Consider the following 24702-nt stretch of genomic DNA (forward strand, 5'->3'; position numbering starts at 1 on the left):
AGACGAAAAAGTAACTGCAAACAATCGGAAAAATGCATTGTGTAATAGATAATTCCACTTGCTTCTTTTAAAGACTCACAATTAAAGAACGCATCATCTTTTCTCAAAAATCAATTATTAAAGACGATAATAATTTAATCAAAGATATATCAGAATTATAATAAAAATTCGTTGATAATCTATTTTTAAATTTGGATTCAATGCAATTATATATTACTCGAAAAGATTTCCCTTTTTTTTATACATTTTTTATTTTAAAAAATTAACATTGTAATTCATATAGAGTGTCGTATTCAATTTGTTTTGGTGATCAAAGATAAATTTTAATAATATAGTAGAAAAATTTTCACTGCTCTCGAAAGTGGATTTTCAATACCATTGCTCCTTGAACGAGTTATAAACGCAGTCAGCTGAGATTTCTAGCTGTATTCAGAGATGGCGTCCTATGTAGCTTCAGGGAGACAATCTGAGACTCCAAGTCTTATCTCTTTCTTCTCTCTCTGAGTTTTTCGATGAATACATTCTTTAGAAACAAGGCGCACGAAAAATTCCGTGCTACCATGCTTTGCATTGCATTAAAATACTTTTCGTCTAATAACTTGTTCAACAATCTTTTCCATTTGAGATTTCGGTCGTTTCGAAGCAAAGTTACACGTAGAGAACTTTTGATCGTTAAAAGTTCTCTCCGGATGAATAAATAAAATTAATTTAACAAGCAATAACAAAGAGATGCTATAAGTATTACATATATTTTAATTATAACAATGCTAATATACGATACTATTCGTAATACATGAAACGTATGCTTGATAAGTTACGTAAATTAATTTATAAAAATTTTCTAATAAAATAATACCTTTATATGTATATTTATATCTGCATCGGTAATAAAGTTTGTGTGATTTGCTACAATGGAACATTTTCTGTTCTTTTTTCTTTGAGTTTTTTTTGACCTCGTAGCTTTTCTCAATTTTAACGAGTTTACATTCGTACAACAGCTTCTCTCTTTCTGTTTCTCTTGATGAGAACATTGCGCGGATGAGACGGGTAAATATTAAAGACTTCGGGGCGCGGTAAAATTTCAGCGCAGTCGGCGCAGCGCAAATTATCTCATTAAACGCTTCCCCGTTTCGAGGCCCTCCGTCTTCCGCGGCGCAACAAAGTGCAGCCGCAATAATTGCGACGTCATTCATACCCTCACAATGCGCCCGGTCCCGGATGAGAGTCACGTTGCGGCTGCAGCGCGAAGACTAATCTTCTAGATAAAGAAAGTAGTTCCCCGGAGCGACAAAAAAAAGAAAGAAACACGCATATACCTCAATTACACGAGGCCGAGGAGAGGAGATCGCACCTTGTGCCGAAAGAGACGCCTCATTCGTACTCGGTCAAACTCGAAATGTCATCTCTGCGGGATAACTCGTGTGATGCACACTGGCGTTCATAAGTTCCCTTGCACGCGCGCGGAGAAATTAAAGCAGATTGAAACAGATGAGAGATGCAATGATAACCGTGCATCTTTTAACCAGAACGCCGTCAATGATAATGATCGCGAGTTATTATAATATAATAACTGGATGGGAATTGGATTAGAATTGGATTTTAAATTGAAATTACACTCGCGTGATAATCTGCATCCACTTAATGTAAACTTCCGCGTAAATTCCTCGCAAGAATTTCAATAAATGTAATATGATGCAAGGCAATTTCTCGAATGTTAAAGACTGTTCATTTAATGCGCGTATCAGCGATGTTCGTGAAATTGTGAACGATGCTGTATAAATGTATTACGACGCAAACGTACGCATATGCGTATGGGTTTACGAGCGCGGGACGGTTGTGAATGCGGCTCTCATTACGATATAATGGGTTATTTCGATCCTTCTCGAATTACCGAGTCGACAATAAGGGATTTGATTCGAGAGGGCCCGCCCGATCTCGCCCTTTGGGTCTTTGCGAGTGCTTTCGATTTGGAAGCAAGATGGAAGAAAGAACGAAACTTTGAAGAAGGACGAAACGAGGAAGCTATGGAAGGGGAATGGAAAAAGTGGGCGAAGGACGAAAAAAAACGAAAAGGAGCACGCGTTTCAATTGGACGGTTGAAAGAAATATAATATCAAAAAGTGTATTCCCCGAACGCAATAAGCGAGAATGACATCTTTTTAACTTTTAATAGAGGTACGTTATTATTGAGCAAAACATTCTTCATCTAATTCTTGATTTATTTACTGATTGCAATTGCTATTATCATAAAATTTGAATATATATTTTACTATATATGTTTAATATATTTATTAAAAAATTAAAACAAGCCAAATCTTGAATGATTAATTTGGAATTTAATTTTCATCTTTTCATCCCAAGATTCGAATAACTCGAGAGAATATGTCGGAAACCAAGGACAGTTATATCATACACACACACACACACGTATGTACGAACGTTCCTCACTATATCACCTTACATTTGAACGAAAGATTCCAAGGTGCAATCTCCTTCACGCTTTCGCGAGCGAAACATGCACTTATACGCACTTCACGCATTCTCTCCAGTCCACGTCCACCCTCGTTCCTCGCGTAATATGTCGCTTCGTAGACGAGAGCATAGAATCCCCTGCCTCGACACACCGAGCTTTAGAGAAATCACCGAGTCTTCCGGGTGTGACGGAGCGGAAATCGCCATTGTGTCGTGCTAGCACGACTCTTCGTTCTTCGCGCACGACTCGCGCCTCGGAAGAAAGAAGGGAATGGATCGCCGTGCCAGGGCGAGGACTCGCTTTTCACTACGTGTGCTATGCAGCGGCAATCATAAGGGGAGGATGAAGGCCCGATGCGTCGTGATGGCGATTGTGCTCGCACGCTCGACGTTTTGCTCGTCGAGCGAAGCATAGAGGAAATTTTGATTAGACGTTTCGATCACATCGAGAAATTCACGCACAAGCCAATCGATTCTTATTTTATTTACGTGTAATACACGATGGGTTGGAAGCAGATGTGTATAGGTACATTTCCAGCACAAAAATTGAAAATAGAATGTCGTTTGAATAAAATTATCTGAAAATTCTCCTCCTTCATTTTTCGTGAAGATGATTGGCACAAGTATGGGAGAAATATTTATTTAAAATTTAATAATAAATTTAAATGTTACCCACAGCAAAGAAAAAAAAATTAAGAAGAGAAACATGAAAAAAAGTCGTCCTGACGAATTTCACACAATTGCTGTGCATCAATCAATTTTTTCGCAATCGACATTTTGAACGCATTGAATCTAGTAACCGAAAAATTCACGCCAAAATATGTAACGCGAGGCGAGCATGTATCTTGCACGCAAGCAGACACGTCGATCGCGATCGCTAATTGGGCCAACGAACGTCGATGAGCATCTTCTCGCGCCCCGTGCGCGACTTCCCGTGGGAATGAAATTATCCCGCGCCGCTCACGTATACACACGCGTACGCATACACACGCGTGTGCACGCAGGCTCGAGGTGCATCGGCGTGCGCGCGGCGGGCCTGCAATTATTTTAAGTGCGCGGCGATATCCAAGTAGCTATTAATGACGTTCCCGCGGACGGAATCGCGTGCCGAACGCGGATAACGCGGCGCGTCCGTGTGCGACGACATGTGTACGTATGTGTACGCATGTGGGCGTGAATTAATAGGCGTAATAATGATCGTTACGGTACACCGAGTGAGTCCCGGCGATATAGTTTTTCTTCGGGACGTCGCCCGCTGAGACGCGAAGGTTTTCGGTTACCGGAGATCGCCCGTCGATGTAATCGTTAATAATCCTGACCGCGCGCGTCTCGGTATCTCGCGGAGACGGTGCGTGGCTTTTAGCATTACGGCGAATTTATTGCCGACGTTTGTCCCGCTCGTTATTGATGTCGTACCAGAAACTCGGCGCTCGACGCTGTCGCTCGTTTCCACATGGCCATAATTATGAAAAATTGCAATTCGCCAAATATCGTTCTGAAAATTCTGTAGCCAGCGTATCTTCCTCGTATAATATATGTACGTGAAATGTGTGTATGTAATCGGTCATTTTCATATTTCAAAAATCATACTTTATATTTATACGTATAATATAATTGTGTTCAGTTTTAATAAAGACACTTTGTATGTAAGTAACAATTACGTTGATAGATACTGCAATTGCAAGAGCGCGAATGTTGCAATTAATAAATCAATTTATGATGAATATAAGACGTCAGCATTCAAAGACGATTATGGTTAACGCTTATGCAATAATGCTGAATTGTGATTGCGAAAGGTTAAAATAATATCCATTAACTTTATAAAGAATATTAGAATTATATCCCTTGTAATTATTGCAAAAACACAATCATGATATTTAATAATTCAATTAATTTCGTTGTAGGCGATACAAGCATTCTCAAAAGATGACAGTTTACATTTACGTAATTATACCCTATTATATCGAACCACAAACGACACCCCGTCGCAGCCCTTACGTCAGACATCCGGAATGTTATTATTCACGCCACCCTCGAATAACAGAAAACGGATACGGTGCATCTTCCTCGCCATACAATGTGGTATGACACGAAATTAGGCACGGCGGTAAATTCTGGCGGTTGAGTGGTCGCGCGTTTTATGGATTACAGTTTGCCATCCTGGTCGACTATAGTATCCCTCTAAGCCCCGTAACCAGGGGCTGTTCGGGGGACGTACGGGGATGCGAGGGCGAGCCCTTCATCTTTCCCGAGGTGGTGGCTCACCGAGCTCCTCCCCGACAGGAAACAGCTGCAGTCGCGAGGACACTCTTTAGATTACGTTGCAGTGGTGGCTTTTCGCTTTTGCGGAGAGCACTGTATCGTCAATGCACCCTCGCGTCGAGCTTCCAGTTTCCAGGCGGTTCTTCCGCCGCTATAATTAACCGTAATGAGATCCCGGTAATGTGCGACGGTACACTTTTTCGACGGTATAATGTGTTTCGTACTCGAGCGACTTTGCGCTTGAACGGCGAGCTCGTCGTGTTTGGAGCAGGAAGCGGTGTCGGAACGGATTACTCCAATATGGAGTGGCGATTAGCGGGTGTGGCTGTCGCGCCAGGACTTTTTTACCGTACGAACGGGTTCATAAAGTGCCCGCGCGAATTGGTCGCAGACGGTCGCGAACGCGCGGAACCAGTTTCCTGAATTACTGGAAAACGCGCTCGGCTCGCTCGATTCTCGATTCGCTCTTGCATCGCTTCGGGAATAAATAGCGAGTGATCGGAAAATAACGGTAATGTCAATAGCTTGAATCTAGAATCTTTAAATATAGAATATTTGTCTTTCTTTGTACTTTGAAGCCACAAAATATTATCGATATCGGCATGTGTTCCAACAGATTTTGCAATTCATCTCGTATATTTACTTCATTAAATTAAAATAGCTTTGTTGATAAAAATCAGTTATAGATACATATATATAACTAAATTTTTGTATAAAAATTCTCTTGCTTTCAGCAATAAAAATACTACCGATACTATTTTGGGGAAATAAAGATTTATCAAATTATGATTGTATCATCAATTTTATAATGAAGTAGGATTTGCATCGAGTCACGGTAGCGTCGTGGTAGTAGTTAGACATATGTTTCTAAAAAAAAGTATTACACGGATAAATAAGCCTCTAAACGAGTTTATAATGACCAGTCGTGTCCGCCGGCGTGTATCGCCCGCCGCCGCTCGATCCAAAAGAATTAATACGAAGGACACCGTAAGACAGAAAGAAAGCGTCTCTCGCAAGTTCACGGAGATATTTACGCGCCGTCCGCGTACTCGTAAATGTCGCTACGGCGTCTCGCTTCTCGTTTTCCTCGGCTCGACGTGACAACCTGTTAGACTTTAATGATGAATAATTAATTTGCGGCTCGTTAAGGCGCGCTCGCGCCGTCCTCGCCTCTCTCAAGCTTCGCTTGCCCTAAAATAGGTCGTCTCTTTCTCTCTCGAACGATAACGCGTGTAGGTTGAATTACATTTTTATTTCTCGCTATAATCACAGTAGCCGCGCGAGCCCGACTCCACTTTTTGCTTCTCGCGCGAATCGTTTGAAATGCAAAACGTGCGGCGACCGTCACAATTATCGCTGCAAATTCACCTAGGAATTTTCAATTTTCGAGACGGAAGATAGGCGTTACTTTGCTCGGGGAAACCGGCGATTTAAGGGACGCGTGTTCGTGTATACGGGATTTCACACCGCTCGTAATCATAGCCTGCGGTGCGAAGCTACCGGCGACGCTCAGCATCCGCGTGCTACATCGGATGTTCTTCGAATGGCTCGCTGTTATATTCTAGCTGACCTGCTTTCGCTAATAAGCATCGAAGGAAGGTGATTGGTGGCACCGAGTTCCGCGGTCAAAGTTCAAACGAGAAAATTTTAATCTCGTGGCCATTGTGGATGATTTATCCGCTATTACAATGTATATTTTGTCGAGCGATAACGGGAAATTTTTGCGTTCGCGAGACTTTTAGAAAAAAAAATTATTCGGCTCGTACATCAATTCCCGTTAAATAGCGACGGTTAATTTTTTATCTACGCGATTAAATAGTACGTGTAATTTGTATAATTTATTGACTTTTCAAAACGATTGAATTATAAGATATTATTCGTGCAATCGATGTTTAATGAGATATTTAAAATTTACGGCGACAAGCAACGTTCGTAATTATGCGATTAAGATTCCGATATGAGCATTTTTACGCCTACGTGCTGCCGTTCTTGGCACGTCGTGACTGAGAACATCCGCTGGTTTCCGCGTGATTCGCTATGACGGTAGCGCGCCCAGGCAATGGGTTATTTCCACGAATCGACCAGCGAATTCGCAATCCTCAAGAACAGAGGGTACTAGTTTCCTTGGGAAACCGCTGATTTGCGGTGGCTGTAAATCGATGTTGCTTTAATACTTGGTGCTGTAAAGCGCCATGGTATCCGAAGGTACGAAGGCGGATAATAGAAGGAAGCTTCTGCTTTCAAAAACGAGCTTCTCGTCTGTACCGTGGCAATTTAATAACGGGATCCATAGGCGTAAAGTATAACGAGTAGCCACAACTTTCCCGGAAAATTAATTAAATTAATTAATATCTTTCCTCTGACGGCAATTGTTCGATAATTTCAAATATGAGAAAAAATTACGCCTTACTATAATAAATTTCACTAAAATATCAATTTAGCATACGCGTGTAATGATATCAGATACTTTATATGTTATCTGCATAGACGGTGCGAACGATTTTGTCGACGGCATCACGCGTTCGGAGAAGCAGAACAAAGTCGCAGAGAAGGAGAGAGAGAGAGATGGAGAGAAACATGTTGCAGAATTCGCTGCACGAATTCTTCGAATGATGCGACCAGTCGTCTCTCTATACAATGATGCATATATAAATCCACCTACTAAGCGTATCCGGACACTGGCAATTCCAACGATATGACGAATAGCTTGTGGTCGCGAGTTCTGGGTATTTGACTTAGCCGCTTGGTATCGAGCCAACACTCGCCATTCATTAAGATTGTTCGTAACGACGTCGACGTCGGCGTCTGGCATATCGGACGTAATAATCAAACAAAAAACTCTAATGCTGAAGGGGAGCGTGTCACCAAACTTGAAACCTGATATTTATATGAAGACATCGATTATATTTACTAGCTTATCGTACGAAAAAAAAACTTCGGACCGATGTAGCTGTCATGGATATCATTTTTTTATCGTGACGATAATAGAAAAAGATGTTGGAAAAAGTCAGCATTTGACAAAGAAACATTATATTTACGTAAAAGTATAAACAACATAAGCAAGAAGCAAGTGTATCTTTAAATTTTATAAAAAGAAAAAAGAGTGATTGTAAAAAAAAATACAGCGAAAAAAAATATAATAATTAATAGCATCAAACGATTTTTAATTCTTGCCGTTACTGAATCCGATAAAATTATCCGCGATATCAATAGAGAAGAGGAAGAAGAGGTAGAAGGAGAAGCAGAGAGTTCAATAATCTAGCAACGTGGATCTCGTTGTTAGCATTGAAGTCTCCAACGGCGATGTGCCACGATTTCTCGTCGTCGCCCGCTTTTCGCTCGTTCGCGTGAAAAGTGACGGACGGAGAGAAAAAGAGAAAAAAAGAGAGAGACTCACGAGTGTATTACTTTGCATCGCCATATTTTGCGAGAAAGAGAGAGAAAAAGAGAGAGATCTCGTCGGCGTATCTCTCAGTATAGCGATTTAAAAAAACGGAGCACGATATGGCTTTCATAATGGACGCTGTCACCGTTTGCACAACGCGCGCGAACATGCTTTACGTGCTCTCCTTTTTTCTTTTAATAAACCGTACAAAGCTTACGATCATTTTCGAGCGACCCATTCTCGAACAGGCAGTAAACGTCCGAGTTCACGCTTCATTCGATAGTTGCTACGATCATCGCGGAAGCAGATTTATGATAATCAAGCGGCATCGGTTGTCTCTCTCTCTCTCTGTTTTTTTTCTCTCGTTTTCTCACTGGCGGCCGATAGCTTTCTTAAAACGAATTTCGATTTCCCAATAAGAGGCCGAGATTTACGACCTCCCGTTTCGCCCGGGCGCCTTTTTTGCGCCTTGTCACGTCCCCTCTCCTCGCTGCATGCTCGGGACTTTTTTTTTTCGGGCCTCGCGAAGGAGGTGCGCGCGCTTTTTTATTGCCCCTTCATATGCCCTACGAGGAAGACAGCCTGACAGAGTCCCTCTCCTGCGCGAAATGGATTCACGTACGAGAGAACGCGTACGACGCTCACTCACTCACCGATTCACGCATTCGCTTGCTCGCCGAGGAACCGTAACCGGCTTGTAATGCATGCGTGATCGTCAAAGTCAGGTCAGGGTAAGATTGACTCGCCGGGTCTTCGTAAGCTGAGACTGGAACGCCCGGATTTCCCTACGTTAACGACACTCGATCTCCAAGTTGAAACACATTCGCAAAATAAAAGTCACCCTGTAAAGTCAAGCGACAGATGCAATTATAAACGATTACAGGACGAAGGTTGGAATTACGATTGAGAGTGAAGAAACGAACATTTGTCTTCTGGATAATTAGAGATGTGTAAGATTGAGATTTTTAGATCATCCGATGTGATTAAAGATAAGATGGAAAGGAAGATGCGTTATCGGAGTTCGATGCGACATTGAAAGCGGCTGAAATAACCAAACGTTAATTGACGTCATTAATTGAGATCGTTAATCGAAGTTATCTCGAGTCGGGATGGAAATTGGCCGGTTTCTTACCATGGCGCAAAAATGAAGACGTTACACTCGTTAAGGCTCGAAGATCGGAAGGCGGATTCGAGATGCGAAATACGAGTAGCACGAGCAAATACAGTCGGCAGGACGTACATCTCTCGTCGTCGAGGACAAAAAACAAAAAAAGTCTGTCGCGAATTACGCAAACCGCTTCGCGCTAGACGGAAGAAATCGTCGGGGTTAACGAGGTACGGTATAAGGTCCGTGTTTCTACTAAAAAAAGAAACGTTACGAGACTGCGACAGTTAACTTTACCGCGTAGTTATGCAGGCAAGCGAACAGGAGTTGAGCTGCAAAGTCAGTCACAATGTTGCATATCCACACGCACACATATGCATTCATGTATGTATCATGCATGCGCGATTCGTTGCAGTTTTGCATCGTTATTCTCGATTAGACAAGTCGTGTCTGGCCGTTCTTATCGATCAATTAACTCTCTACGTCAGTGCAAAGATATATCCTATTAGACAAAAAGATATTTCGTTCGAATGAAATCCGATATTCTTTACGTATTCCTGGTTTGAATGAAATTGATAACGTTGTTTAGTAAAATTATATAGATTCTTAATTTCGAAAATATTCGAAACTAGCGAGACTATTGGGAGCGATTCAATATATTCGAGATTATTCACGTGTGCGTAAAACTATCGAAATATCCTAACTGCCAGAAATTTTCAATTTCTAACTCCCAACTTTCAAGCTCACGGTTCCGAAATTTTCGGCTCGCGGTTCAGAAATTCTCAACTTTCATCCCCGGAATTTTCGATATCGAAAAGTTTCCGACTTTTAGTTGCAAAATTACTTCTTTCCCGTCAATCACAGGATTGGTTACCACTACTACCGTTACAACGAACTTTCCTCCGATTTGCATCGAGGGTTCTATACAACGCGTTCGCAACTGCAGCAGCAGCAGCAGCAGCACCAGCAGCAGCAACATCGGCTACAATATTGCGCCTGCCATAATCCCGGCGCGCTTCTGACACGTCGCTTCCGCCTCTCTTTTTCTCCGCGATCGCCTGCAATTTGGACGTCACGAAGGAAATCCTCGCCACGACCAGGATCGGCCAATTCGCCGGCGCATTAAAGTCGTACGTACGTACACATACATGCGGCGCTGCTGCCGCAATTTTGGCAGACGCGATGATACCACGCCCGGCACGATAAAAGCACGCCGGAAGTGAATGGAGCGAGAATCAAGCGAGAGAACGGGAGGGCGGCTGTTATTCGAAACGACGACGCCGGTCCCGCCGTGAGAAATCGATTTGCCGGCAAAATGCTCCCTTGCAAACATACACACGGACGACCTTAAACGTCTTGGCACACGCGCCAAATGTACACGTATAGCTCTCCTCGCCCGCGCGATTCGCTAACAACAAAAGGAAAGACTGGAACATCGGAGCGATGGAAGAGAAAAATACCGGGAAAAGATCTGTCGCGAGATCTCAAGCTTTACGGAAATTCCTAAGCGATGCCAGTACGAGGAACGGATAAAGTTGAGTTTGTCCGTTCACATGTACAGCTGTGTATATATTTTCTTCTATAAGGTTGAAAATATGTTGCGAAAAAGAGACTTGTATTTTTTCACTCCATAGTTAAGATTCTAAGAGCAACTATCAAATTCTTGCATCACATTTTAGAATTAAATGTATAGAGAGAATTTTTAATATTTTATAGTTTTGCTCCGCACAATATAATTTCAATTTAAAGAAATTATTTAGCAAAATCATGATTTCATAGAAATTTATAATTGTTTTTGCAGAATTTCCAAACAAAATATTTCGTTAAAACTATACAAAAATTTCCATAAAATAAGATCATTCGAGACAAAAAAATTGCCGCATTAATTAATTATTCCTTTCACGTCCTCCGTAATTAGTGAGTTAATCGTGAGATTCTCACCAAACTTTTTTCACTTTTCTCATTCAATGTCTTATCGTTGCTTATCAAACAACCTAACGCGATTACAAATTCGCGGGAAATTCTTTCGCTTGAAAAACTACACTCGAGAACGAACATGATCGACCCTCGGGGATCGCCGCGGCGATTAGGATCTTAGGGGAAGAGACGTTACACGCATCTGTAGCTGCGCACTTACATGGAATTGGTGGTGTTCCAGTACATGCTGATCGTCTTGGCGCAGTTGCTCACAGTCGACAGTAGTACCGTTTGCAGACACACGAGGAACACCAGAGTTACGAAGGACGTGGAAACCATGGTAACAACGTGGACGACGACTAGCACCGTCACCACGGGCACTCGGATTCGACAACAACCACCAACGACACCAACAGCACCCGTTGCACTTTCGCCCGCGACCTCGTTGCAGTCGTCCACAACGACCACCTACTTCTTCCACCACTGTCGCACCTCCGCCACATGCACACTCCACTTTGACCGTTGTTTTCTCGTCGACGAGTCGCGATTGATCCCTGCGATGCCTCCTTTGGACAATTCCCGTCACGTCGCTTTTACACCGTCATGCCGAGAAATCCAGTACAATGATCTTCGACGATTTTTAATAGTCGGCAAAAGAAATTATAGTAGATTCAACGTATCTAAGTCGGAGCAATCAGACGGGATTCGTTTCTCTCGGCGCGTCGTTGTCGATGGTATCCGAGATGATAGCGCCGGTTCCATGGATCCGGCCTGTGTTTCTCTCGCCCGGAGCACGGCTTACCAGACCGTTCATTGGTTCAGTTTTTCCCCGGGGATTCTTCGGAAATGATACGGCGACGATGCTGATCGCGGCCGCTGCTGCGACGCTATACGAACGCGAAACGTTACGGACGTAGGATCCTCGGTTGGAATCTTCGCTTGCGGAGCGCGAGGCTACCCGTCGCTCGCCGTCGATCATTCGATGCGGCGAATGCACGCGACAGCGCTCGACATGTTAGAGTAGTCAAAGTCGAGTCTTGGCAGTAGTTCGGAATGCGTAGAGCGCGCGAAAATCGAGTATCCCGTGATGACGTTAGACCGGCGGATTCCCAAGTTTAACACTTTTTCAAGCGCACCGTTTCAAGGGAGACTCTCTCGTGCCCCGCATCCGTGAGACGCGAGAAGTGGCAATTGTCGATCGCGGATCAAATCTTGCACAGAGCGAATCTCACTGCAACGGATATACTGGAATCCCACGATATCAGGGCGACATTATCCCTCTCGGCACAAGCACTATACAATATCCTCTATATTGACGTCGAGTAGCACTTTTAAAGTCGCACTCGCGACGATTCCCACGGAATTCCGAGAAGGTAGAGACCGACCGGCGAGAAATCCGTCGAAAAACGAATGCGAGAAACCACCACTGTTGCATCGATACCGTCACGATTATCGATTTCTCGGCGACGACCGTCGAGCCAAGTTAGAGTATGGGACGCGAGTGTCCGAGAGATACGGCTCTCTCTCTCTGGTCGGCGGGCCAAACGAACACAACCTCGCTGCTCGGCGTCGCGGACGCGTCTGTCGGCCGAGCGAGCCGCTCGTCTCGCGTCGGCAGACTCGGCTGGCGGCGGCTCGAGCGCCGAGCGTCGCCGAAGTCGCGCGAAGTCGGACGAATCCTTGCGCTGTCCCGTATGCGCGTCTCTCCTTCTCTCTCTCTTTGTCGGCGACTCTCGGGTTCCTTGGCTCTTGCTGGCTACGCGACGGTATTACGCCGCTCGCTCGCGAGATGCGAGTTTTGGAGCGACTGTCCACTCCTCTCTCTCTCTCGAGGCAGGAGGGCTCGCGCTCGTTCGTGACTGTCGGTCGGCGGATTTTGCGCTTACAGTGACAAGAATTTTTCCCGAATGCGTTTTTTTGCCCACGTAAACTCGGCCCGGAATGCTCTAATCGAGTCGAGGAATGTATAATGTAGCGATTTACGACAGGGCAGGTTCGCGTATTTTATTTAAACTTGTGTTTTTTAAACTTGTCGCGTAAAAATGAGTTTTAAATAATAATAATTTCCATCGAACGTGTTATTCCCTGCAATTTAAAAGAGATATAAATGTTTTATACTCGAATATATTATGTTTTTTCCTAAGTTATAAAAGACAATAATAATCTCTTTTTTTATCATTTCCATTTTATAGACAAATAGTGCGTTGAAGAAGTTCCGTAATCTTTTAATCTTGAATATCTCACGCAAAGTTCTGCTTTGATATTTTTTGAATTTGTTACTTTATTTAGATAGGACTGACACAAAGCAGATCAAACAAGCTCGACTGTCACACCGGCCGTTATTTCGACTACAACATTGCGAGCTCAAACGTTTCTCCAATTCCCGAGGGGGAAAAGGGGATAGTTCGACACTCATTAAGAAAAGCAACCACCATGATGAATTTGTTCCGGCTGTTGGAGAGAAAAAGAGCATGTCGCATTCATTTTACGTACTAATGTTGCATACAGCAGAGCCTTTTTAGAGTCATTACGTACGATTCTCACTTTAATATTATCCTTCATCTTCGATTTTAGAAGCAGACGCAGAAAGAGGTTCGATTAAGACGGGGCAGGCATATTTCTTGTTCACGCCATCAACGCTCCCTCGGCATTTCCGGTGCGGAAAGGCGAAAAACAGAGATTCAATTCTGAGAAAGAAGGAATGCTGGGAGAAAAGAGGGACGGCGTGCTCTTTGATGCCACCCGTAGGCGATGGTAAGTGCGAAGTGTATATGAATCTCGTACGAGGGTTGTAAATCTTTTTCCTTTTATAATCCAACCGGGGAGAGAGCCATCTCCGCGAGCCGCGTGTCTGGCTCTTGCGCTTTCTCTCTCTTCACGAAGGGACGAATCACGCGTGTTTACGGAGGTTGGAGCGTCGCGGAGTATTCAAACGCACTGCGGGGTATCATCCATGGAGATACGGAAGGGTTCCAGGGGAGAACAGCTGACGAGAGGGAGCGAAAGCGAGAGATGTACGCGCGGATATGGTCGATGGGCGGAAGATGATGACTCTCGTCGCTCGAAAGGCTTTCCGTTCTCTTTTCCCGTGATCGTCCGCGCTCTCCCGTTCCCTCCACCGAGTCTCAATTATTTCGCACCCTTTGAGTCGCGGCAATGTGGCCATGCTACTAGGCAACCTCTTCACAAGTGAGATACGTGCGCGTTAATGAGACCGTTATTATACTTTTTTTGCTGTCGAGCTGACCGCCGTTTCGAGATTTACCGGGTTTACTGGGTCACGTGTAAATAGAGTCGATATTCTAAACTATCTCATGTATTAGAATTATAGGGACATGTCTCGAATCATGCATGAAAGTTAAGATAAGTGTCTCGAATATCGATTCTGTAAATTTACACTTCTTGAGACGTGACTTGCCGTCACCGCCACTGTTTACAGCAGATGAAATTGCGCATAGAACTTACTCCGCTCTCGTATGAAGGAGCGAAAGCCTTTTCTGTAACGTATGGGTGATGTGCACCTGTCACATGCACGATATAATATGCTATACGTCTACGTACAGGTAGAGTAGAATACTCGACTAGAAATAAATGGAATTCGCACGAGTATCGCGACTGGATATCCTTATTTCATGCAATATACTAGCAAGAATATTTTCAAATATAAATTGGAATTGATCAAAACTTGCAAAGAAATTAGTATCATATACAAATACATTGTCAATTTTCATCCGCAACGGAATACTATTTCCTTTATATGAGTTTATATTACGAGAGCAGAGGATTTATACGAGAACTCTTCCAATAATAATTTATTTCGCACAAAGATGGCTCGAAAGAAATTTTCTTCGTACCGCGCACATACATGTTTCCATATTTCCTACCGTAAAATAAATACGAGCGATAATGAAGGGACGGTCAGAATCCGCGGGTTAATATCATCGATATTTTCACATTTCCGATTTTTTCAGAAATTTCAGAAGAGCACGAAAATAATGATGAATATGCGTGTCTTGCGACAAGTATTCGTTACAGAGAGAACGAACATTTCTAGATTCGGATATAACGGAGCGAACATACGCGAAAAAATACGAGATGGAATAAAACCTGTTCCGAGCTATAAAGCTTCTTATTCTCTCCGAATTGTAATACGAAGAAAAAAGAGTGAAAAAATAAAAAAAAGTTCTTAATCCATGTGTAAAAAAATAAACCGCTATAATTCTGAAACTTGCGATGGAAATACATGACATGCATCGAACATGTGTATCTATTATCAAGGTCAAGTACTATGAATGCTGATAATTATTTATGCAAAATAAAATAATTTGCTATCTAAGAAATAAGTCGCATTTTTAAATTATAAGTGAGTCAAATAATGCATTTATATAAATTTTTGAACCTTTAATAAATCTAAAAGAAATCATTTTTTTTTATTTTATACTTTAATTCTTTCTTATGATATTTTAATAGTTACTATAATTTGATATTTTTAGAATGACTAGTTTGACTTACCATAATTTATCAAACGTTCCTCATAATTTCGGTCAAGGCTATAATGTTAAAACTGTCGAGCGTAAAAGCGACCGTTCAAAGGACTTGGACGAGCACCATTCAATCTTAAATGCGGCTCTTATAGATGACAAGAAATAAAAAGAATCCAAGCACCATATAATCCAGACTAAAGTGAAAACCGCGAAAAAAAGCGGAGTATCGATCATCATCGTTCGGGGCGCATCTCGACGCGTGTCCGCCGCATTCAGCGCGATGCATCTCATGCCACAATTAATGTTACCTCGACGAGCAAAGAGGATTATTAGACGAGAGTGATGAATGACCGGCGCAGACAGGGGCGTATCGCGCGACGTGGGGGATGCCAGTGGTTAGGATTTACTTTCGGGTTACGAACGCGGTGGTTGTTTGAGCGCTGCGGCGAGGGAGAGGGCGAGGGAGAGATAAAGGGGGAAGAGTCCTACGGTGAGATATTGGAGAATGATTTCATGCCTGCATTCCTCGGACCCCGTGAGCAACGAAGGAGAGATGCGCGCGGGGCCTATCTGGAATAATAGAATACCATTTGCCATTGTGTTTCTTTTCGTCTCTCTTTCTCTTGCTCCGATGGTGGGTACAAACGGGTATCGGTTACTCGCGTGTGTATGCGTGTGCGCGGTTACAAACGCGCGTATTCGTGCACGGATAGAGCAAAAAGAAATATAGAGAGAAAGAGAGAGAAATAAGGATACCTACATACAACACATACCTTCGTTCTTTCGTAACGCGGTGCATCTATGGTAGTCGAGCCATTATGTTTTCCGCCCATCGAGAGAAATTTACCCGTGATTATGCGACCGACACACGTATTCGTCCCGCGCGTATTATGCTACTTCTTCGATTCTCCTGAAAAGCGGCGTCAAAGAGTTGTGAAAGAGATTCCGAGTTTGTTGTTCGCTCACGCGCCATGACACATCGCCGTTCGATGTATGTGGTACTTGAAGCATAATTTGTCGAGCATTCAAATGCGTAATGATGTAACATAAGCACGTACGACGGAGGTCCACTCGAGATAGAGGAAACGACGGTTTCGGATCCGTGACATCAGCGCGAGTCGCGTTGGAAAGGGCGATTTTAACAACACGCGTCGAGTACGCGCGTGTTTTGTAAGAATGATTAGGATCCATTAGTGAGTAAATAAAATTAAGTAGCCGGTTTGATGTGAGAATCGCTTCGATTCTTTTTTGGCGTAAAAGAGAGAGATTCTTCCTCTTTATTGACTCATTTAAAAATTAAAGATGGTGCTAAAACACTTTAAATCGTAATGCGAAATTTTTTTGGCATACATATGTAACTACGCTTGTACACATATATTACTAATGAGGAAGAATGGACGTCATAATAAACGCTGGAAATGATTATTGCACGTCAGAATACAATAGACTCTTAACGAGAAAAAGCATATACTCGCGCGGAGAAACATAAATATTATGCAATATTTTATGCATGAAATAACGCTCGAAACTTAAAAAGCTCGTAAAATTTGACTAGTGAAATCTCGCGCAAGCGCTTCTAGATGCCGTCTGATTTCACGCAGGTGTCTCGTGTGCTCGTCAATTTATTTCGAGGATTACACGAAGGAAGAGGGTCCCTCTGCGGATGGATGTATAATAATGGGGTAGTCTCTTAAGATTCCAGACGCGCGGCCGAAACAATGAAGGATGACGAGAGGAACCATTGTCTCAGGGTCTGCACGTCGCTGGTTTTCAATGTCAAATCAAGCACGAAGCATAGTACATGGAAAAATATTGAAAAATGTTTTGCATCTTTACTTGTTCTCTTGTTTATTTATTAGAATCTTAGATTACTTTCTCCAGATATATTCGCTTTAGGGTCGGCTTTAATAAAGCTGAGTCATACTGAAAGATCTTTAAATCCTCCTCAAACAAACCCGGGCCTTGATCGTTGACCCGCGATCCGTTTGTTACACATTTCGCCCGTGTATTTTCTCCTCTCCGTATTTCTGTCCTTATCCCTCAGCTTCTCGCTTTCGTCTTCTTTCTTCGTCCCATGTGCAAAGTAGACTCGCTTGAGAGCGCGGCACAATGAAGGTATTAAATGGATGTAAGGTAGTGGGTAAAGCGGCGCTCCGACCAGAAATACGTGAGTGTATCTCGAGCAACGCATCACGAAAATGAAAGTGCTTCGCAAATATTGATCGCCATCGACCTCATACAGTCGAGAAGCCGGAGAAAGGAAGCCGGAGAAAAAGTCAAATCTTATGTACATATTCGAAACATCGATTTTTAAAGAGCTTTCCTTTCCCTTTTGTGGGTCCATTTGAGTGAGAAACCGCAGATGTATTCCGAAAGACAGGTGCGATTCTTTGGGAAACATCGCTGCGGAAAAGTCGGTTACCTGAGAGACTCGGGAAACATCAACAAACGTATCTCGACATCTATTAAGGCTGTAGTAATGTATTTCTATACTTAACGAGTCTTCACATCCTAATGAAACATCATAATTTTACAATCATCATTTTTAAATTATAGATATTGCAGGTAAAATCCTTGACATCTTATAATGAATAGCAACGATTCTTTTCGGGGAATATTTTTTTCTCGAGAATCTATTGATCGTTAAATCGTCTGGAACGAACGCGCAACGGTTCTAAAGAAACAGGTGCAAGATTTTAAAATAGCATTCTAAATTTGCCGAAAATTGGAGAGCAACGTATCTTCAATTTATATTTGCTCACGCAAGAATAATCATAAATGAAAGAGAGACGAGTCAGGACGCTCGAGGAATCTCGTAGCTCGATAATTAGATGAAATTTATTAGCGCATACACGTTGAAGCACATATGAAATGATGATTGAAAAACGTTTTTGATGCGATAGACTATTTCTCGAGGTATTTCATCGGATAACGATCTCTTTCGTAACGTACAAATGGTTGTTACAAGTTGACCGATAGCTCATAGATTACTATCCTATTCGCCGATAGGTCAGTGATCCTACGAAACGATCCGCTCGGAGAACGGATTATCATATGTTAATAAGTCCCAAGAACCGAAAGCCCGGCTACGCCTAATTTGCGAGGTAATCGCGATCTTTGCTCGCACAATACGAAATTCTCAACGGCCATCGATCATCATTATTTATCGCCGTTCGCCAAATTCGTATCGCGCGCACACTTACGTCGCACAGAGAAGAGAAGAGCAGAGAAGAGAAGAGACGCGCGTGTGAGTCGACGCGCGTACACGCACTCACGCCGGCCGAGTCCAATCCATTTTGCTTCATTACGGCGTTCCTCTCGCGAGGATCCGAGCCTCTTCTTCCTGACCCTGCCTTGAACTATGATTGGACACGTTACATCGATCCTCGTCGATCCTGATTCAAGGCGTCTCGGGCGCGCGCGTGCATAAACGCTTCGCCTCTTCTCACCTTCGTCAATCGCGTTGACGATATCGCCTCGTATCGGCTCGCGGCCTTTCCGCGAGCAAAATAGAAGGATACGAGAGGAGACGGGACGAGATGCGCGTCGATCGATCGACCGATCGACCGATCGATCGATCGATCGATCGATCGACTGGCCGTTATTCGATCGAGCGCTCAACGAGGCTCTCCTGCACCTGTGGATCCGCGCGAGAAACGCGAGTCGCGATGCCCCGAGGATCCATTAGCCATTAACCGACACTCATGCCCGTCAACTTGTCAACGGTGGAACAATGCATCCGCGAGAACAAAAATCGATTTTTACGCTTCCCTTTTATGACGCCATCGTTTTTCGGCCTACTCGCGCGTAGGCTATTCTTCTCGCGACGCGTGTCAGCGAACCGCGAACTCTGCCACCTTACGTAAGCGATCTACTATCACTTTTCTCGCGGTCCCGATTACGTTTGCTAACAATAGCGCGTAATGTTAACTTTTAACCAGAGCTTTTGTAAATGAAAAAATTTATATTTCTTACTGCATATATATTTGTGAGTATTTATCAAAAATAAATTGCAAGAATATATCTAGAATATTGTAATATTCTAATGAATAAACGAGAGAATAAGTAAATGCAAGATATTTCCTGAGATATTGCCGTTTCACCCACATACATATACATGTGCTATGTTAATGATTTCATTTCAACATTAAAAATTAGCATTATAGACGCCAAGATAATACTTTGTCTCTTGCTTCTTTTTGCTTACTTTACATCTTGCTTTCTTTTAAATAATTAAATTAAATTTCTTTTATTAATTTTCTTTTGTTGTTGTGCAAAAAACACATTTGTAGTAATATATAGGTCAGATTTAAATGGCAGATTCAAGCTTTATCGTGGATATACATGAATAGGAGTGGTGAAACACGTCTGTTTAATCGTCCGTGACTGTAAAGAAAAATCAACGCTACGGAGAATGGGCGAATAATCATTCCGCCATATCCGTTTTATTTCTATTCTTTGAACTATCACCACGCTCTGCTGCTACCTATTATTTCGGCTTGCAAGCGAAAGCACGCTATCATTAATACAACAAGCATGATCTAATGACAGTTATTTATTCAATTAATAAATCCGAGTGTGTTAATAAATCAGCCAATGGTACGTACAAATGTAACTGTAATTTTCAAGGATACTATTGCGAAGCTACCATGTAGCATTTAATTATTATTAAACGTTTCGCGATAAATTAATGAAATAACATGTCACGATATTACATGTGCTCTCGTTTGTTAAATCGCTGTCATTCGCACCGGCGAACATTAATCTGAGCGACGCTGTCGATTTCGACCTAACGAGGTCCGACCCTTATCTCGGGTTTTGGCGGAGCTCGCGTTAATTAGAAAATCAGAAGAGAGACGGAGCGAAGAGAGAACAAGAGAAGAGAGAAAACATAACACGTATAAAATGCAAAACAGATACGCTCTTGTATCAACGATTCGACATTTCAGTGAGAGGAAGAACGCAACATCCGATAGAATTTGAAGCATTAGTCCAACTAATGATCAACATGACTGTCCATGGGTAGATACCGGTTCTTTGAGAGTTCCAAGAGAAAGAAGGAGAAAGAAAGAGCATGTCTCATCATGAGAGAGCAAAGGATGATAATCGACGACGGCCACGTACGCGAGTGCATCATAGAAATTCACGCGTGAATATCGTAAAAGGCAAGATACTAAAGCGCACTGAAATAAATTATTTATATGGAAATTATTTGACTTTGGAAAAAAGACAATGCAAATTTCATTTCAATCTTTTTAAAAGTAAATTAATTAGTAGATTAATTTAGTATTAAGTTAATAAAAGAGAATTAATTGAAGATAAATGGCATTAAATTAATATAAAAGGAATTAAACATTATTTTGCCGAATTATTTTACGTATACAAAGTAAAAAAAAGATAAAGTAACACAAGAATTATATATAATAAAATTATTCCAATAGAAATTTTACAAATTCATCTCAAATTTTTTTTAATTATGTGAAATATTTTACATAAACGATTAAATAATTGGATTTTAAATGTCAGCCGGGTAAAGTCGATTGTTAGAAAAGATTGTCCGTAATTTATATAAGCACGTATAATCGCGGGGATATCATTTTGAAGTAGAATGCGAAGACAAGGGCACGCCAGAATTAGAAAGAGATGCACGGCGCGTGCGAGATTATAACAGGAAACGCGAGCTAGTGCCGATCGTAAGTCAAGGAAGCACTCTCGCTCTTAAAAGCCCGCAAGCGGGGAAAGAGAGCGTGTGCCATGTCGCGTTTCATAGCTCGCAAGAGATCAACGAGACCTGTGCCTTCTCTTGCATAGTCGTATTTTCAATTATACATAGTGGTTTGGAAATTTTGAGCGATAATAATAAGGTTTACAGGACGCCAATGTAATCACATATGTCTTTTTGCCGAGAATATTATATCACACACCTTACATGAAATTAAATTCTTGTTGAATTATGCAGTCCACCGCATATATATCAAAGATAAATTTATTCGAAATTTTAGATTTAAAATAAATTTTTTTATAAATTATAAATTTACACACACACATATATTCTATTTTCACTTTATACTTTTATATTCATATGATTTCACGAGCTTTTTAAAAGACTGTTATAAATTAGCGCAATCTGAAAATGAACACCATGGTTGAAACAGACGCGTCTGGTTGAAACTAAATTCTTTGTGTGTCTAATAATTTATTGTAAAGATATATCATACAAGGTTTTAGGAAAAAATTGCATTGACTTAGAAAGCTTTCCTAGACACACGATACACTCTTTCGTATAATAACTCTATTACTTGTGAAAACGGCAAACGACAGTTCAAATATGTGCAAAAAAAAACTGTCTTCAGTGAGTTTCGGAAAAATTATTACGAACCTTAAAAGAGACCTTTAGATAGATGTGTTGCACCCGTTAAAGAGGAGAACTTTTCCTTGAATGCATTTTCAGTTATTGGATCAGGACTGACCTTGCTGACGTAAAATTGGAGCAAAAAATAGAGCAAAAAATAGAGAAAGTCTCCCTTATTGTTAGTTTCCCTTCGATTTTACTTTGTCTTTTAGGGTAAGAATTACTGCTGCAGATAAATAAGTTTTACAAAAAAAAGAGTTCTTTTGAAAAGAGAAGATGTAATGCTGTATTTTAAACGGCACAGATTCATCCTATCCAAGAAAAAAAGAGACAAAAAAGAATAAGAGAGCAGTTGTATTGGTGATACATCTTCTATCTGAATTAACATTTGATTTGAAAAAATTTATTTTATTGTCTTGAATCTTTATAAATATTATATTACATTTTTAATATTTTTCAGTATTAAAATATCTCTTTTTTTCAAGAAAATATATTTACATCTATATTTTTCTTTGCACGTAAACAATTTAATTTTACTGAACATAATTTGATGGACGATATATATATCATACAATTCGATGTGTGTGTGTATGTAAGTATGTTTTTTGCAGAAGAATCTAAAGATTATTATAAATTGCGCATGATTGATTCATCATTTTATAATCCAATGATATTTATTAACGGATTTAAGGAGAAAGTTCAGGAGAAAGATCTTAATTTTATAATTTAAATATAACAACTTATAAACATTATTATTTATTCTAATTTATGCTGATCGAACGGATAATATTGTCGGAATCGAAGGAAAAGCGGCTAAGGAAACTAGATAGAGGGTGTAAGTCTGACAGGTAGAGAATAATCTCTTGAAGCAGCAAAAGCTAATCCGCTTGACGAGCAGTGTGAATATTTCTACTTTTTTACCATGGGGACAGGAAATGTAGGATTGGAAAGATCCTTTTAACAATGTAAATTTTGACTAAAAAGAAAGAAGAGTTGAGTGTCAGGTATAGAGATTTAAAGACCGTAGTGAATTCCAAAATCTCACTTTTCTTACTTTTCAGCGAACGACAAAAAATATAGAAAGTTTAAAAAAAAATTAAACGGAAAAAACTTCGTAATAAAACTTACGATAAACGTACAAAAAAGACAGAATCTTTATATATTGTACCTTTTTCAATTAACTGCTCGTAAAAATATTGTGTATCTTGTTTCACATGTATATTATTCTTATTATTTATTACTTGTGTAACAATCGAATATTAGTAGCGATATTTTAACGATGCAATGTTTAAATGGACGAAAAATAATTCACAGAATAAGAGATTCCTACGATATTGGAATGATATTCGAGGAACGATATTCGCAACATTCGGATACATCTATGTCGTTCCGTTAATGGTACCGTTTTGACAATCGCTGGTAAGATAACACCTATATCGAGCACAATAATAATTTGAAATCTAGACAATATGCGATCGTATTTTCGTCTAACAACGATTAATAATGATTTTTCGAGGTACCCTTCTTCCGCTGAATAAACGAAGGGAGAGGCCTGCGCCTTTTTTTCACGAAAGGACCGCGAACGGAAGTTGCTAGAGGCGGCGCGCCCACGGTGGGTGGGCCGCGAGCTGAATTAAAATTGATGGATAAGGGCAGACAGCTTCGCAATTTTCGTCGAATTAACCGCGCCGTATTACTTTGCGTTATAGAAGTCCTACCGGCCCTCTTCGAATGCTTTCTCTTTCTCTACTTTGGGTGATCCTTGTCGAGAATCTCGGGGGCACGCGGCACTTTTTATTAGCGCAGGATGTGAGATTCGTATTGTGATTGAACGAATGATTTCGGCTGTTCCGCGCAAACAATTTGTTTGACGGAAAAATTAACAAGTCATCGTTCGAATTTGAATTCGACTATAGACGAATGCATTTAAACAGATTATTATTTCTGTTTAAAATATTCTTAAAAAAAGAAGGACATAATTTATATTGTAAAATATTCTCATTCCGCAAATACTTACTTTAAATGAAAAGATCGTCATGTTTCTTCGCATCATCGAAATATTTCAAGACTCGTACGCGATTCCGACGTGACATTTCATCAACGTCAGCGAGCGAATATTTGGACCATTAATCGTTCCACTTTTGCAGTCTCACTCGCGAGGCTAATTTATAAGAGAAATATATTTTTTCGGACGAGATTACTGCTTAAAGTGACCTCTTTTCCACGATTTCTTTTCAACGATATTTTTTTAAAACTTTGAAAGAAATTGACTGCCTGATGTTAATTAATATTATTTTAATATTAATCCAACGAACTTTTATTAAACTTTTCTCTAATAATAATATTTTTTGAGAATTAAGAACTTCACTTGTTAATTATACGAACGGAAACGACTAAAAGACTGGGATCTCTCGCGTCTTTTTTTTTCTCTCATCGATGGTCGATCCGCGATAAATGTCTTCATGCGATCCGCCGCAAACGTAGTGCGGGCCGTGCCCTCGTATCTCGCCAGCGGCCATTTCTCAAAACGTTCCTGAAGTAAACTGTTGCAAATTAAGGTTGCACAAGGAGCCAACGGTCATTTCTCAAGCTGTCTTCCCGCATAAATTATTGCAAACGAAACCCCGCGACGAAAGAAACGCATAAAGTGCCTCCTCTACCGCTCTCCTCTTGCCCGGTATTTCGCTCTCCTGTCCCCCTTTCTCTTTTCCATACCGCTCTTTTT

At 41.3% G+C, this 24702-nt stretch overlaps 1 protein-coding gene and 2 long non-coding RNA genes across 4 annotated transcripts in view; 1 reads left to right on the plus strand and 2 right to left on the minus strand.

Moving 5' to 3' along the window:
- The window catches only part of Ephrin (ephrin), a 52629-nt gene extending 39896 nt beyond the window's left edge, over nt 1-12733 (minus strand). Inside the window, 3 exon segments of the mRNA XM_083109603.1 lie at nt 11362-11490; nt 11492-11554; nt 11556-12733. Of these exon segments, the coding sequence (XP_082965729.1) occupies nt 11362-11490; nt 11492-11554; nt 11556-11644 (281 nt within the window). The 5' untranslated portion in view covers nt 11645-12733.
- On the minus strand, nt 4206-11351 carry LOC145977510 (uncharacterized). Of its 2 annotated transcripts, XR_014440517.1 has the most exons (4): nt 9252-11351; nt 9043-9161; nt 8773-8961; nt 4206-4885 (listed from the first exon to the last, which is right to left on the minus strand). It is a non-coding gene; the product is annotated as an uncharacterized LOC145977510 (long non-coding RNA). The 2 variants fall into 2 exon arrangements; XR_014440516.1 differs by lacking the exon at nt 4206-4885 and having other exon boundaries at nt 7161-8961.
- A 240-nt stretch (nt 12734-12973) lies between the features above and the next one.
- LOC145977133 (uncharacterized) lies at nt 12974-14785 on the plus strand. Its single transcript, XR_014440422.1, has 3 exons — nt 12974-13134; nt 13431-13630; nt 13716-14785. It is a non-coding gene; the product is annotated as an uncharacterized LOC145977133 (long non-coding RNA).
- Nucleotides 14786-24702: the final 9917 nt, after the last annotated feature.

Source organism: Camponotus vicinus, unplaced genomic scaffold, assembly GCF_025532165.1.
Source record: "Camponotus vicinus isolate PSW18456_S1 unplaced genomic scaffold, iyCamVici1.0 SCAF_9, whole genome shotgun sequence".
Taxonomy (NCBI): domain Eukaryota; kingdom Metazoa; phylum Arthropoda; class Insecta; order Hymenoptera; family Formicidae; genus Camponotus; species Camponotus vicinus.